This window comes from Lytechinus variegatus, chromosome 12, assembly GCF_018143015.1.
Source record: "Lytechinus variegatus isolate NC3 chromosome 12, Lvar_3.0, whole genome shotgun sequence".
Classification (NCBI taxonomy): Eukaryota; Metazoa; Echinodermata; class Echinoidea; order Temnopleuroida; family Toxopneustidae; genus Lytechinus; species Lytechinus variegatus.
In genome coordinates, this window is record NC_054751.1 from 3606305 (window position 1) to 3623965 (window position 17661).

Below are 17661 nucleotides of genomic sequence, written 5' to 3' on the forward strand. Positions count from 1 at the left end.
CCAAATGCAGTAGCTTCTATTTGAAAGCTTTGCCTTTCCACACGCATATATACTATTTAAATTTATGTAGATTTTCCCCTCATTTTTGAGATTCTGTTACAATTATTTACCTTTGCAACTGTAATAAATTGAGTTTCATTAAAACAAATTGTCAGCTGAGATGGTAATGTTTTAGTGAGATGATATTTTTCAAAAGTGTGTGGAATGATATCTTACATTTGGGTGTAGTGACGAGAATGATATCATACACGAGGGTGTGGTGACGAGAATGATATCATACACGAGGGTGTGGTGACGAGAATGATATCTTACACTAGGGTGCAGTGATGAGAAAGATATCTTACACGAAAGTGTGGTGACGAGAAAGATATCTTACACACGAGGGTATGGTGATAAGAATGATATCTTACATGAGGGTGTGTTGACGAGAATGATATCTTACAGGAGGGTGTGGTGACGAGAATATCTTACACGAGGGTGCGATGACGAGAATGACATCTTACACGAGGGTGTAGTGACGAGAATGATATCTTACACAAGGGTGTGGTGACGAGAATGATATCTTACACAAGGGTGTGGTGACGAGAATGATATCTTACACGAGGGTGTGGTTACGAGAATGATATCTTACACGAGGGTGTGGTTAGGAGAATGATATCTTACACGAGGGTGTGGTTAGGAGAATGATATATTGCACGAGGGTGTGGTTAGGAGAATGATATCTTTCACGAGGGTGTGGTGACGGATTTGATATCTTACACGAGGGTGTGGTGACGAGAATGATATCTTACACGAGGGTGTGGTTAGGAGAATGATATCTTACACGAGGGTGTGGTTAGGAGAATGATATCTTATACGAGGGTGTGATGACAAGAATGATATCTTACACAAGGGTGTGGTGACGAGATTGATATCTTACACAAGGGTGTGTTCACGAGAATTAAAATAAAACATTTAAGTTCAAAACGTTCACCAAAATGCGTGGATTTTACGGAAAAGTATTTACTGATATCAATAGTTGGGCAGTTTTAAAGGTTTTTATTTCTAAATACGAGATCTTTTTCCAACGTTTACTACATTCCCTGGACAAATTTCAGTTAGCTGAATAAAAATTAAAATAAATGTAGGATTTCCCATTTTCCTTTACATTTATTCATTCACTCATTTTGTTTTATAAAGATTTACTTAAAAGTGGTAGACAAATAACATGTGTCAATTTGAAATTTACACAGGATTAATCCATCTGTGTATTTTAATCTCTTATGAACATGTCATAATTCTATAGTGAAGAAGAGGATTAACGTAGAAAGAATTACACAAGGCTCTGATTCTTCCAAATGCAAATGTCATTTTATTCGCAAACATGGAAGTAGACATTAAATCTCAGCAGCTTGAAAATAAGACATCAGATGTATAATAAATGTTATAAACAATAATAATAAATCACAATAATAACCACTATGATGTTATTGATCATATTATATAATTATTCTGTTGGATAAGCCTATTTCTTTGACCTATTATTCAAAACAGTGATATTGTCATTTTAGTCTGGGTAACTTATTCATGGAAGATTAGACACTTGTGCCTTTTTGATGTACTTGAAAGTGTGGCTATAGATATTTTATCTTTGGTACTATCTTTACATTAATGAACCTGATCATTGGTAATAATGCTAAAACTTTTACTTTTTAATAGAGAAACTGATTTTAAAAATCAAATTTAATAACGAACTGCAAGCTCATTTGACTTTATATCATGAGGGTACGGTGCCAGAGCTATTTGGAGAGTTTGGTTTGTTATCAAAGCATTTCCGACATATTTGGTACCGACCAAGTTACACTAAACCAAATGCCAACCGAATTTAATAGTAAACCGGGTACCAACCGAATTCACATCATACAGGGTAGCAATTGAAATAACGATATACCTGGTGGGTGTTTCATAAAGCTGTTTGGAAGTTAAGAGCGAATTTAGGAGCGACCGGTGAATCTTTCTTATGTGCTGATAATTACCAATGAACATTCAATGGTAAATATCATTTACCACAAGAAAGGATAACCAGTCGCTCTTTAACTTACGAACAGCTTTATGATACGGCCCCCCGGGTTCAAACTGAATCTATGACGTATCCGATGGGAACTATTACAAAAGTTTGACTCTGAATATATAGATCTGGAAAGTTATTTCACTGGAAGGTAATTCTGATTAGTCACCGATTCTACACGACGCCTACAACACACATCTTCATCTTTTAGAAATTAGGAGCATAGTATATTTTCTAATGATATCAAAGTTTTGGTCTCTTTATACTTGGTTTATACTTCGGCTAGGAGGTCAGTTATTTGCTGCATAAGTTCCATTCGGCGTTTGGACACGTCATCTGCGACCTCATCTTCTTCTTTATTCTCAGGAACTTTGTCGGCTGGAGAAAGAAAAAAAAGAAATACCCATTTTATTTAAATATATTTTAAGTTGTTTTTAGAAACATTTGCTTTATCATTACCGTCGCAATATTTTATATGGTATGGATACACATGAGGGCTTTTGTTAGCTCCTATTCCTCGCTTTCCAACATACTAGCAAGGTAAATATGTATCTTTCCATTATCTGTGCGTATTTTGGTAATACAGATAATCAATTTCGGGTTTCGTCCTTCAAATTATAAGAAATTCGTTTACGCTCAATAAGGTTGGTTTAATTGAATACCCCCCTGCATTTTTACGTGCCAAAGCATAAACATTGCACAGAGAAACAAAGGCCACCCCTGACCCACAGCGGCTGTATAACGTTATTTTGTCCCTTTCATAAAGACATCTAAAGACATGTTTAAGTTGGTGTAAAAATGTTGATAGGTCAATAAACTTTTCAACTGGCAATCAAATTTGATTGAATTCACAATGGCCCCCAGACTTGAACTATGGAAATATTTCCCATAATGCCACATTCATACTGGTAGAACCAATCCAGACTGACCAAACTGTAAATTAAACTTATTTATAATACCATAGAATCGCTTGGTTTGGAAACGGTTTTGTTGGTGAGCCTCTATCATTATGGTAATGATCACACAATAACTGTTGAATGATATACTTACGTGAGCATCCACCATACAGGTTATTGCTGTAGCCTGTGTTACACCGACAGATAAATTGTCCAAGGTTACGTCCGAAGGTACTTTGCTTGCACTCACCAGCCCCGTCACAGTTGTTGGTGTCAGCGTTACACTGGCGCAAGGTGTCACGGGCTTGCAGTTCCAGTTGCAGATCGCGAGAGAGCATGGCCAGAAACTCAACCTCACGTTCTGTTTGGGCTGTATATGTCGGGAAACACAAGTAGGAATATTGGTCAAACGATTCTATAGTAATGAGCAACGTTAAACAAGGAGGGTCCGGTCAACAAAGCGGGGCGTTCTATTAGGATATTCGTAAAGCTAGAAATCAATCAAGTCAATTGGGTTCATAAATGAATATTACTATATAGCTACCGAAACTCTAACAACCCCCTCCATCCCACCACCCCCCCCCCCGATGCCCAGCCCGTTTATATCATATTTTCAAACTATCTGTAACTTTAAATATGAATCATTTTCATTTAATGATAGCAGCAGCAGTAGTAGTTACAATTTCTGAGTATGTTGAATAGGTAAATTACCGATAGATCTAGATAGACCAGCTTTGTTTTCTCTTCGTTTGTTCTTATCCCACGTGGTCTAATCCGAGTTCGTACACTCTAAAAACGAAATGGCAAAAGGCTGGTAAGGGGTGGAAAAAAGCCAAGGAATTATAGCGTTTTCCAATCTTATAAAAAAACACCACCCATTAACTATACTATACTACTATTTGATCTGATTACCAGTCCATGCGTAATTTTGTCGAATTTCCCGTTAGGCCGCCTAACAGGAAACTATAAACCAAATAGTGACAACGTTTACCATAATGAGTAGACGAAGTGGTGATGAGAACTGTACTTTAGCGTAGATGAGAACGGTCTGAGTATAGGATCAAGTGTATTATAGACCAAACAGTAAATGTGATGGTAGACCAAATGGAGTTAGACCACGTGGTGTATGTGAGAAGTAGACCGACTGCTTGTAGGCCAAGTGACAGTAAAGATGTTGAATACTTACGGGAGGCGCGTTTCCGTTTTACACCCTGGCGAAGGCATTTTCCGGAAAAGTAGCCAAAAAGCGACTAGTGAAGAGTCTACGTCTACGTTTGTTTACATAATCAGCTTGGCGCGCGATCCAAAGTCCGCACCGAAGTTATCCGCAGAACATACCGTACTTGATTTATGCAGCTGAGCTTATAACTTTCCAGGTCGATCATTTGCCTTGCCGATTTGCTGATGTCTGTCTTTCTATCTGTCTATATATCTATCTCTCAAATTATATCTCTATCTTTGTAACTGCAGTATCTATCTATCTAATAATCTTCTCTGTCTCTCTCATTCTTTATCTAACATCTATCTATCTCAAATTCTCTATCTCTCTCTTGATCTATCTATCCATCCATCTGTCTGTCTTTCTCTATTTCTCTCTCTCTACCTACCTATGTAACTACAGTATCTATCTGTTAATTTGTCGCTCTTCTCTCTCATTCTTGATCTATCTGACCTCCAGCTCTCTCTCTCTCTCTCTATCCATCTGTCTGTCTTTCTTCTATCTATTATCTATCTATCTATGAAACTACAGTCTTCTCTGTTTCTCTCATTCTTTATCTATCTAACATCTATTTATCTCTCAAATTCTCTATCTCTCTCCCTCTCTCTTTCTATCCATCTGTCTGTCTTTTTCTCTATTTCTCCTTTTCCGTCCATATATCTATAACATATCTCCATCTCTCAAGTTCTCTCCCCCATCCATCTATCTATCTATCTTCTATCTATTTTTGTAACTACAGTATCTATCTATCTGTTAATTTGTTGATAATCTTCCGTCTCATTCTTTATCTATCTAACATCTATCTATCTCTCAAATTCTCTCCATCTCTCCCTATCTATCTATCCATCTGTCTGTCTTTCTCTCATTCTCTCTATTTATCTATCTATTTTTTTAACTAGAGTATCTATCTATCTGTTAATTTGTTAATATTCTTTGTCTCTCTCCATCTTTATCTATCTAACATCTATCTATCTCTCAAATCCTCTATCTATCCATCTGTCTGTCTTTCTATATTTCTCTCTATCTATATATCTATCTATGTATCTATCTATCTGTAATTTGTCTATCCTGTCGGCTCTAGTCATTCTTTATCTTTCTATCTATCTAACATCTATCTGTCTCTCAATTTCTCTATCTCCATCTCTCCCTCTTTCTCTCTCTTTCTATCTATCTATCCACCTCTCTCTCTCTCTGTCTCTCTCTCTATTTCTATCTATCTATCTGTCTATCTTGTCTCTATCTATTTATCAGTCTTCTATCTATCTTTCGGCAGGCTTCTAAGTGTATCAATCCATCAAACTTCAATTTGTCTTTCCATTATAAGTATCTGTTTATTTTGATTTTGTCTGTCATTCTATTCATTTTAATTTATTTTTAGAAAAAAACTATCATAAACAACGCGACTGCAAGAGATGTATATTGATTTCACTCCTGACTGCCGCTCTCTCTGTACATGAAGTCCCGAGGAACTATGTGCTCTGATCAGTAACTGCAAATTGCATGCGGTGGTGGACTCGCCTGTGTCGCACGCTTGCATGCAACCAGCGACGTGTGTAGACTCTTCACTAGTCGCTTTTGGCTACTTTTCCGGAAAATGCCTTCGCCAGGGTGTAAAACGGAAACGCGCATGCGGGAGCAGCCTCCATATGCATTGTTCTTGAAGCCAGCGTCACAGAGACAGATGTATTGTCCGCTTGAACGGCCGAAGGTACTCTGTGTGCACTTGCCGTTCCCGTCACAGTTCTGTGTGTCAGAGACGCAACGAGACATGGTGTCACGGGCCAACATCTCCAGCTCCATGTCGCGGGCAACGTTGGACAGGTATTCGATCTCTCGTTCAGTAAGGGCTGCAGGAGTAACGATAATAATATCAATGATGTAGAAGATGAGGAGGAGGAGGAGGATAATGGTGATAATGATGAGGAGGTTGATGATGATGATGTGGTGATGATGATTGTAATGATGGTGGTGATGATTATGGTGATGATGATGGTGAAGATGATGATTGTGATGATGATGTTGTTGTTATTGATGATGGTGATGGTGTTGCTGATATGACTGATGATGATGATAAAAGGTGACGATGGTGATGATGATGTTGTTGATGATGGTGGTGGTGGTGATGATGATGATAGTGATGATGATAATGATGGTGATTGCAATGATGAAGGTGAAGATGATGATGGTGATGTTGTTGTTATTGATGATGGTGATGTTGTTGATGATGATGATGATGATGGTGAAGATGATGATTGTGATGATGATGATGTTATTGATGATAGTGTTGTTGATAACGATGGTGATGATGATGGGATGATGATAAAGGTGACGATGGTGATGATGTTGTTGATGATGGTGGTGGTGGTGGTGATGATGATAGTGATGATAATGATGGTGATTGCAATGATGAAGGTGAAGATGATGATTGTGATGATGATGTTGTTGTTATTGATGATGGTGATATTGTTGATGATGATGATAAAGGTGACGATGGTGATGATGATATTGTTGATGATGGTGGTGGTGGTGGTGATGATGATAATGATGGTGATTGCAATGATGAAGGTGAAGATGATGATGGTGATGTTGTTGTTATTGATGATGGTGATGTTGTTGTTGTTGATGATGATAATGATGATGGTGGTGGTGGTGGTGATGGTGATGATGATTGTAATGATGATGGTGAAGATGATTGTGATGATGGTGATGATGATGATGGTGATGATGATGGTGATGATGATGATAGTAAGTAGTAGCGGTAGGGCACCCAAGACGCAATTAATGAAAGTATAGAGAGAAAAAAATCGTAATGGTACATTAAAGAAGGAGTACTTGACACTTAGACGTGCCTTCAGGTAGATATACCAATAGAAGTGAATTCTTGGATAATCGGGAGGTATAGTTCGGGAAAACCGGGTCAATAAGCGCAAATACCTGTATCCTGATGCCTATGTAGTTTGGGCAAAGGAATAGGAAATATTAATATCATCAGCGCGTGTTTTTAAAATCATTCAACTATCATGACTATCCTGTCGTGAATGCATCACATTAAGGCGTTTTACAATTTGGGTAAACAATCTCATTTGACTAAAAAAGTTTGTTGTTTATCCTCTTTTTTGTGTGTGTATGTTCAATACAAGTGAAATGTTATTTCTTTTGTTGTTAAAGTGCGACTGGAACCTATTTAAAGCCTCGCTGGATCTGTTTTAATTCTGAGAAATGCGTATTTCTAATCCATTTCCCTCTTCTCTCCTTTTTATTAATTACTTGAAAATCATAGTCGCCCCATGACCCCATATCTTGATACCTACCACTGCAACCGCCATCAAAGTTGTTCTTGAATCCAGCATCGCAACGGCAGATATACTGTCCAGTCCTTCTACCGAATGTACTCTGAACACAAGTACCGTGTCCATTGCAGTCGTTAGTGTCTGTCATACACCTGCTCTCGGTGTCTTTGGCTTGCATCTCTAGGTCTTCCGACTTAGTCTCAGGTGGCGCTGGAGATAAAAGGAAAAGACATCAGAGACAAAAAGAGTTTTTTTCTATTTTTTTTTATACGGAACGTGTGTGAGAATTATGACACTGGGGTCGAAACGAGAAAAAATACATCGATGAGACAAAAAGACATTTGCTTTTCGTTTTATAGGGAGCGTGTACATTTTGAAATCTTCCGAGCTAGTCTCTTATGCCCCTGGGAACAAGAAGAGAAGCTATCATATGACACTCGAGACAGAAAACAAGTGTGAGCAATTATTCTATGAAAGAAATAGAGCAAATCATGTACAATTTTGTTCGTTTGTATACTAACGATAGCAAGAAGAGTCGGATCCTCCATATCTGTATGGCAAGGTACACCTGCAGTAGTAAGATCCCCATCGGTCTGCTACACATGAACCGTGGTCGTTGCAGTTGTTGGTATCCATCATACACCTACTCTCAGAGTCTCGGGCTTCCAGACTAAGCTCCTCATCTATCACAGATGGGAATGGTATTTAAAGGACAAGTCCAACCCGACAAAAAGTTTATTTGAAAAAGGAGAAAAATACAACAAGCAAAACACTGAAAATTTCATTAAAATTGGATGTAAAATAAGAAAGTTATGACATTTCAAAGTTTCGCTTAATTTCACAAAACAGTTATATGCACATACTGGTCGGTATGCAAACTGGCAGACTGATGACGTCACCCACTCACTATTTCTTTTGTATTTCATTATATGAAATCTGAAATATTCTTATTTTCTCCTCCTTGTCAAGTGAAACAAAGTTTTATTTATCTCTGAACATGTAGACTTACCATTATTTTAACAGTTTATGGTTAAGTTGGTCTTTTCTTGTCAAATCTGTAAAAATTGAAATATTGTATAATTCAAAAAAAAAAAATGGGAGTGATGGACATCATCGACTCTCTCATTTGCACATTGCTGAGTTGTGCATTTAACTTTTTTGTGAAATATAAGCGAAACTTAAAAATGTCATAACTTTCTTATTTTCATCCAATTTCGATGAAATTTGCAGCATTATGTTGTTTGATTTTTTTTATCGACTCAAATCAACAATTTTCTGTGGGTGGACTTGACCTTTAAAATAAGCGCCATGTTCGGGAAGGGTCTTAAAAAATTATAACACATGGTATTTGTATAGCGCACATGATTTTTCCCGGTTAAGGAAGTCCAGTTTTTGTTAAGGAAATACTTCCATACTACCATTCATCTCACCTGGGATGAGTGCAGCACATTGTGGGTCATTTTTTTAGCTGAAGGAATTTACCCCATGACTATTGGATTTGTACCCACGACTGATTTTCTGTTTTGAACACCTGTGACTATTGATTGATTGATTGATTGATTGATTTTATTTGGCAAGTCACCATAACATATATACAGTAGCATTAAAACAACAGGCTTGCACAGGATGACCCACGAAAGCTCGAAAGCTTATTTCCAGTGGGGTCCTGAATTAAGATAATAAAATGGTTCAATTATACTATTTACATATTAAAAATGAAGGAAAAAAATCAGAATTTAGTATTACCAATAAATAATATATATAGACAAGAAATTAGATATATACAAGAATATAACGAAGAAGAAGAAGAAAAGAAGGAGAAGGAAGAGGAGCAACAGAAGAATAATGGGGACGAGGAGTAGAAGGAGACGGAAGAAACTGATAACGAAGGAAAATAAATAAGGAGAACAACAGCAAAAACGTTGACGACAATAACAACACGAAGAGGAGAATAGGAAGAGATAAAAGAAATAGAAATAGAAGAAAGAACATATCGAAGCTTCAATCACACTATGTAAAATACATAATAATACCTGGTAGAGAAGAGAAAAGACCTAGGTCAGTATTCAGGCTTAATCAACCGTATAACATATCATTTGCATCTTCTTTTTGACTCTCAAGTGAAAGATATTCTTTCAATTTCCTCTTAAAATGCAAAAAGTTTCCTATTTCCTTTATATAATTGGGAAGGGAATTCCAATGTTTTATAGCATTGTAATAAAAGGAGTTACCAATACTCCCTATCCTTTCTGGTAAGCAAAAGTTGAAATGGCTGTTTCTTGTATTATAGTTATGTATTTCGGTAACGAGATTAAAGTTTGATCCAATGTAATGGTTCGATCTATTGTGATAGATTTTATGCACGTGGTGCAAAATAAGCTGCTTTGATCTTTTGTTGACTTCAAGAAAACCTGCTCCAGTGAGTTCGGTATAGCCAACATGGGTTCTGGGACCAGAACAGTTAATGAATCTAACAATTTTATTCTGTATAATTTTCAACTTCTTTTTATCGAGTTCGCTTATGCCACTATACCAAGCAGGGTTAGCATAGTCAAATAAACTCTGAATAAGTGCAAAACAGAGAATACGCCTTGCTTTTTGATCCATACAACTTTGATACCTGTACAAAAATTTCAAACGGGCATTCGCCTTTTTTACGATTGATTCTACTAAAGATGAAAATGAAAGGGAGCTAGTCAACTCAATGCCTAAATACTTTACAGATTCTTTCCTCTGAATTATCTTATTATTGTATGATACTTCAAATTCAAATGAAGTTTTATGATTACTTTTAGAACAAAACAGAATGCTTTCGGTTTTGCCTAAGTGTAACGATAATCTATTATCAGTCATCCAATCGACACATGTAGACAGCTGTTCGCTAAGTTTTTCCTCAACAAATTTTGGGTTGGAATTTGAACAAAGTAGTACGCTATCATCTGCATACAATAATAATTTACAGCCAGCTTTTATACAAATAGACATGTCATTGATATAAGTTGAAAATAGGATTGGGCCTAAAATACTTCCCTGTGGAACTCCACACGTTATAGGCATAATTTTGGAACGAATATTGCGAATAGCCACTACTTGATGTCGATTCGACAAGTAGGATTTGAACCATGCTACAGTAGCCTGGTTAAAACCCAATATTTGTAATTTTTTTAATAAGATGCCGTGATTAACTGTATCAAAAGCTTTTTGAAGATCTAGAAGTACCATACCAACGAATTGTCCCTTAGAAATATTTGTTCTCAGATAATCAGTCAAGTGAATAAGGCATGTCTCGGTCGAATAGTCATGTCGAAAACCTGACTGATATTCGTAAATCATATCAGTTTCTTTAAAATATTTTTCGATCTGAACACATACCGCCTTTTCAAGAATTTTGGATACTATGCTTAAAACACTGATAGGTCTATAGTTTTCAACAGCAGTTTTATCTTTCTTCTTATGAATAGGAGTTACTTTTGCAATTTTCATATCCTCTGGGAAAGTGCTAGTAAAGATAGATAGATTTATCAAGAAATTTAATGGTTTGTACAAACTCTTTGCTCCTTCTTTTAGAAATTTAGCAGGTATCAAATCTAAACCAGTGCTTTTTGATACATTTAATTTACGCAACTCATTAAAAATGAATTGATCACTAACAGGTAATAATTCAAATTTATCTTGGCTTATATTTTTTTTTTCATAAAATTCACGAATCTTTTCACTGTCTGCACTAAAAATGTCTTTGCAAGATGGAAGTTTATCTACCAACGTAGCTGCGACATTTGTAAAATAGGAATTGAATTCATTGGAAATAGTTATCTTATCATGACATAATTCTCCATCAATTGAAACGACTAATTCTTGGTCCTTTCCATTTTTCTTTTTTAATCCCAAACTTTTTAGATTCTGCCAAAGTCTTTTAGAATCATTTTTATTTTCTTCTATTTTATTTTGAAGGTACTCTAATTTGGCCTTTTTCACCTCTCTTTGAACCATATTTCTTAATTTCTTGTATCTTTTGGAAAGCGTGTCATAATCCTGATCGCTTAGATTTTTCTTCATTTTTCTATACGCCACATTTCTTTCTCGAATAAGAGAAATAATATCTTTAGTCATCCAGTTTTCTGATCTCTGTTTAATTCTAATCCGTTTTTGAGGCGCTATCATATTCAACGTTGAAATAAAAGTATTTTGAAAAATTGACCAAGCCTTATTTACGTCAGTGCATTGGGTTAAATCTGACCAATCAACGGCAGACAATTTAAGATTGAAAGATTCTTCGCTATATTTTTTCAACGATCTAATATCAGTGGTTCTGTGAACACCTATAGCCAGCCTAATTTTCTTTCGTGTACAGAAAGTAAAAGAATGGTCACTAATACCAAGATCAATAACACCACTTTGACTTATTTTTTGTTCGTTATTACAAATCACATGGTCCAATAAAGAAGAACATGTGTGTGTGACACGGGTTGCATCTTTGATGAGTTGGCTAACTCCATGAAGACTCAATAAGTCAGTATATTTTTTTGCCAGTGGAGATTTCTGAAATAGACAAACATTCATATCGCCTAAAAGTATAATTTCATCATCTTTCTTTAATGTATCGAGAATATTTGACATCTTCTCAATAAATTGATTGCTTTTCGGAGGCCTATAAATGACGCCAGCAATAATTGGTTTTGATCTTGGTAGAAGCAAATTAATCCACAGTGACTCAGAATCACTTGTACTTAAAACATCTATGATATTGAATGCAATATCATTTCTGACATAAAAACATACACCACCCCCAGAGCCTAATAATCTATCATTGCGAATTACTTTGTATCCATCTATACTGATTTCTTCATCGTTCACCGAGTCATTTAGCCATGTTTCTGTGAAAGCAATGACTGCAAGATTCTTTCTCTTAAAAAGAATTCGAAGTTCTGAAATTTTTGGTAGAATAGATCTAACATTTAGATGTACAAAGTGAAGACCTTTTACAGCAAATATGTTTTCAAAATCTTGATAAAGTAAACTTGAATCCTTCGAGTTTTTTTGTTGTAAATTTGGCTCTGGAATGTATTCGGGTACCCGAATTTCTTCCTCACAGTTTACAATAGTATTATTGTAGTCATCAAATAAAGATTCACAGAAAGATGGTAAAAAACAGGTTGAACAAAACCATTTTTCATCTGGGCTCAAATACAGATTTGAATATATTTCCAAGCTTATTTCTTGACAGTGAATATGATACCATTTTTTACAAGTGGAACAAAGAAGGCCGCACTGATTTGATTTTACTGGTTTTTCACAGTTTCCACATGGAAACTTAAATTTTGGGCCTGGGTTTGATTCAATATCACCAGACAATAATAAGAGAAGGAAAACAAAGATTTTGGTCACTTCCATATTCATTAATTCTATGGAAGGGATCCATTTGTTTTGAAAATAATAAAAGTACAAATTGGGACATATCATTCTGAAGTTAATTTTTTCATAACAAGTCGTTTTGCGGGTAAATTCGTGCATAAACACAGAACTCACCAGGTCAATCAATGTGTTATACAAATAAAAATTTCCCATTTCCATCTTTGCCATCGTAGTATCATATTCTTCTATCAATCTAATAGGTATTTATGGAGATACATGTCTTTAACCATTTAGTAATGATCTCACTAACAGTAAATAGTCCTGCCACTCTCTTGTCGAAGTCCTCGATCTGGTTGTCTCACCATGCCTTCTAACATTTCCGTGTATGTTGGTCGTAGGAGAAGCTACGTCAGCATAGGACCTTCCATCAAAATGACTAAATGACTAAACCACTTGTCCACAACGCTCCAAGGAAAATTTGCATTTAAAACTGTTTAACAATTGAACGAGCGTGCCATTCACCTACGAAAGTGAATCTACAACGACCATTGTCCAGTTTGGTTGCGTTAAAGGGAAGCTACTCTCCCCTAACCCAAACTTAATTACATAGAGGGGGGCTAATAAAAGTAAAAAGAAACTCGAAAGCGAGGAAGCAGAGCAAGCGATCTTGTCATGGGGGAGCTTTTGCATTAAGTGATATTGAAGGATTTCGTGCACACTCTTTAGTAGACTTGTTAACTGCAAAAAAAGGGGCGAACGCTGCATTTTTGAGTACAAATGTCCCACTTGGCACAAATGTTCCTTGAGCCAAAAGAAAAAGATTCATCCAAAAAAAGGGAAAAGGGTATCCTAGGCCCCCCCCCGCGTTAGCGACCATGATCTAGTTCAGTAGGCTTCCCACTCCTAGACCGACCGAAGCTATTAGGTCTTTTCCTATAACGTGTCATATCGGTCGGTTTCGTTGGTGTGACTGTGCTTTGGCGAGTTTTCGCAACCACTACACAGACGCTTCCTGGAGCGTTGAAAATCTATTGAAAATGCCCGTCAAATAGACAAGTTCGTAGTTACTTAATGGACAATTTTGGTTACATGACCTTTCTTTTCTTTCACTGAGATAGGCAGACTTCAAAGCAAGATATTATGTAAGGATGCCTTACATAGCAGGATGAAGAAATTGAAAAGACAAGGTGACTAGAATAGCACACCGTTGAACGCTCTAAGAAGGTATTTGTTGCATTTCTACTTTGTATGCATATTATAGCTTGCGATGTACTTGGCAACTGTGAAATACCAGTCGTTCGTGGATGCTTTTTTTATGGATGTAAATGAAAAGCACAATTCAAAAGAATATATGAATGATCAAGACATTAAAGATGGTGCTTACTCATTAAATTTTAAACGACCATGTCACTATAGTACAATGACCTTCCTCTGATCATGCGCAGAATCTTCTGATCATGCGCAGAGTGGAACTACAAAGTGGCTTATTACCATGAACAGATTAGAGGCCATTCAATTGTCAAAAATTCGTGAAACGGGACAGCAGATCGTCCTCAGGCTCGGACCTAGTCCAGATTGGACCTTGTTGTTTGGAAGTGCCCTTTCCCGAAAGCTAACATAGAGGGCACATGTCTCCCAATCTCTAATCAGCGCCAATCCGCTCATCTTGAGTGGATTGGTGCTGATTAGAGATTGGGAGACATGTGCCCTCTATGTTAGCTTTTGGGAAAGGGCACTTCCAAACAACAAGGTCCAATCTGGACTAGCTCGGACCGGACGAAAAATTGCAAATTCATCACTGTCCAAAGACCAGGACGAAACTGCCGTTTTGATTCACCGCTTTTTCAACAAAGTATGCCCGCTTTTTCACGATGGTTTTTTGACAATATATTCTCAACGTTTCAGAAAGCGTCTGTAAAGCTTCTGTAAAGCGTCTGTAAAGTATTTGCGATAACTCACTTTTATGCGAATTTCAATACCTCTTCCCCGGATTCGCCAAACTTGCATCTTGGGTCTTAATTGTCCGCAGGATCGCTAGAATAACAAACTCATTTAAATTCTGCCGAACTCCAAATGGACAGTTTGTGTATTTATTTTTGCCGACAATCAAAACTATGCTTTATTATATCTACCAAAAATATGAAAAATGTAACTATGATATGGAAAAATAATGCTTAATAAAAACAAAGGTGATGAGTTTCATAAAGCTGTTTGTAAAATTACGCTCAACTTTACGCATGACTAATAATTAAATAATGCTAATTCCACATGTTCAGGAGGGAATTAATCGTTGTTTCACATGACAACAGGTGGAAAATTTGAATATTTCATATTTCATATAATAAAATACAAAAGAAATAGTGACTGATGTCATCACTCTCCTCATTTGCATACCGACAAGGATGTGAACATAACTGTTTTGTGAAATGAAGCGAAACTTTAAAATGTCATAACTTTCTTTTTACATCCGATTTTGATGAAATTTTCAGTGTTATGCTTGTTGGATTTTTCTTTTTTTATTCGAATCAACTTTTTGTTGGGGTGGACTTGTTTTTTTAACGAGTGACTGTTCAGCTGTGACGTAACCATTGATCAGTTACAGATCAGTAGACATCACATATTTTGTGATTATTCAACCCCCCCATCAATTTACATTCTCCTTTAAACTTTCGCTGATCTGCTTTTATAGTGTAACCTGGTTCCATTCTCCTTAAGATATATTTCTCTCGGAAATTTATTACATTTTTTCCTTTCATAGAAAATTTTTAATAACAATTAGTTTATACTTACTGTCCTGTACAAGTGATTTCAGGGCCATCACGAGCCTTTCCTCTGAAAAGAAAAATGTATACATGTTTATAATTTGAATAGGATCAATGCACGGCAATTAAATTAACCACATGTAGTTTTTAGGGTAGACTGCCTTATAAGTAGTTGACCACCGTCTTCTGAACGGACCGTTTTCGAATGCTAATTTAGATTTCAGACACTATAAGTCCCATCTTCGCGCTCATCTCTGTGGGATGAAAATATGTGACGTATCATATTTTTTTATTTTCATTTGATTGCAACTTTTCTGCGAGCTCCTACATTTTCCCGCAAGATTTCAACATTTTCTAATGTCATATTTCCCATCCATTTAATCAATAATTCTATGGATATCGGGAGACATGCGGGGATATTTCATTATCCCTCAAACCTACACTGAAAACGCACAACACTTGGCAGTTTTCGCATTTACTACGGAAACACTCTACAACGCATCGATTCCTTTGGAAATGTACGTCAAATCACAATAGAGAGCTGACAGGCTTTTGTCGGAAGATTGTAGACTGGGACAGCTACAACAGATCATCCGAAGATTTGCACCAGACGAACAATTGCAAAATGTCATCGTCAAAGAGTCAAAGAGATTCCGATGCTGTCCCGGACCACCAACTTTCGAAAAAAGCCTCTCAGCTCTCCAATGTGATTTGACTTGCATTTTAAATGAATAAGCCAGTTCGTAGCTCCTTTCTGCGCATGATCAGAGGAAGGTCACTTTTACTGAAGTGACATGGTGATTTAAAATCTAATGAGATAAACACCAACTTTGATGTCTTGATTATTCATATATTCTTTTGAATTGTGGTTTTCTTTTACATCCACAAAAACAACAATGCGTCCACGAACGACTGGTATTTCACAGTTTGCCAAGTACATTGTGCAACATGCTATTGATATGCATTTAAAGTAGGAATGTAACAAATACAAGTGTTCATTGGTGAGCTATTCTAGTCACCTGGTCCATTGAATTTCTTCCTCCTGCTATGTCAGGCAAGCTTACGTAATATATTGCTTTGAAATATGCCTATCACAATGAAAGAAATTAAAGGTAATTTGACCAAAATTGTCCATGAAGTAACTACGAACTGGTCTATTGGTGAGTTGTAATGTAGACAGTGTCTCCGAAGTATATGCGATAAGTCCGGACTATAAGCACAGATACGGATTCTCAATTTTGAAGGAAAAAAAAGGAACGCTTTGTATGATGGCGAAGATTCTACACAAAGGTGATGGGATAGAGAGGAAAAAATGTGATGGAATACAATATATATATATATATATATAAACGCTGAATACTTGGCAGTTATATTTTCGTGGCACATGCCTTTATAAAATAATAGACCAAGTAAAGGTAACCAAACAATAGAAAAAAATCACAAAGCAATACAAGGATACGAACATTACTCGAATAGGGTTATCAACGACGAAAGGGTGACGTACTGCTAGGGCTATATGTCAACAAAACGTTGCCTTTCAATTATCAATTATTATCACTTAGAAAGTGGATATCAATGAAGATAAAATGAAGAATACGTACTCAGATTTTCTTCAGCGACAACCACACCAACGCCAATGATGGCGACCATGAAAGCAAGACATATCTTCATCTTGATATCGTAATTATTCCCGAGGTAGCGCAAAGCAGAAAGAGTTCTCCTGGCCGAAAATTGGTTTAACTCTCAGACAGCCGCAAGATTGTTTCCCTTTTATACGGTTCAGGGGAAAGTGAATGGTTCTTCGTTGGACCGCGCCCAGTTGTACCATGTGCCCATCCAGGCATCAACTTTCCTTGACAAGAATTAGGCGTCGACTCAAACCGGGGGCGAGCGTTAAACCCGTTAAACCGTGGGAGTCTTCAGAAAGTAGCTTTTGCGGATGAGCATTCTTGCTATTGTTGCGCCATTTTATGAGTTACCTGAGAATTCAGGGATTCCTTCTTTAGTGCTTTGCTTTGATTGAAAGTATTTCTTTCTTTTCTTCTCAGATGTATAATCTGGAGGGCGAACGGACAATTATCAAAGATGTACTAAA

General features: G+C 36.7%; 1 protein-coding gene across 2 annotated transcripts; it reads right to left on the minus strand.

Moving 5' to 3' along the window:
* Positions 1-1331: 1331 nt before the first annotated feature.
* On the minus strand, positions 1332-17412 carry LOC121424736 (exogastrula-inducing polypeptide-like). Of its 2 annotated transcripts, XM_041620496.1 has the most exons (7): positions 17168-17412; positions 15595-15636; positions 7974-8135; positions 7474-7662; positions 5794-6009; positions 3098-3313; positions 1332-2425 (listed from the first exon to the last, which is right to left on the minus strand). In XM_041620496.1, the coding sequence occupies exons 1-7, from the start codon at positions 17235-17237 to the stop codon at positions 2319-2321; spliced, it is 1002 nt and encodes a 333-aa protein (XP_041476430.1). In that variant the 5' UTR covers positions 17238-17412; the 3' UTR covers positions 1332-2318. The 2 variants fall into 2 exon arrangements, with proteins under 2 accessions (XP_041476430.1, XP_041476431.1); XM_041620497.1 differs by lacking the exon at positions 7974-8135 and having other exon boundaries at positions 17168-17408.
* Between the last annotated feature and the right edge of the window lie 249 nt (positions 17413-17661).

Excerpts from the sequence above, each read along its gene's own strand:
- LOC121424736 (XM_041620496.1), bottom strand. The coding sequence starts at position 17,237 with ATGAAGATATGTCTTGCTTTCATGGTCGCCATCATTGGCGTTGGTGTG. Across the intron at positions 15,637-17,167 it reads TGTCGCTGAAGAAAATCTGA|AGGAAAGGCTCGTGATGGCC; the intron begins GTACGTATTCTT and ends TTTTCTTTTCAG. Across the intron at positions 3,314-5,793 it reads TGCATATGGAGGCTGCTCCC|CCCAAACAGAACGTGAGGTT; the intron begins GCATGCGCGTTT and ends CGACATATACAG.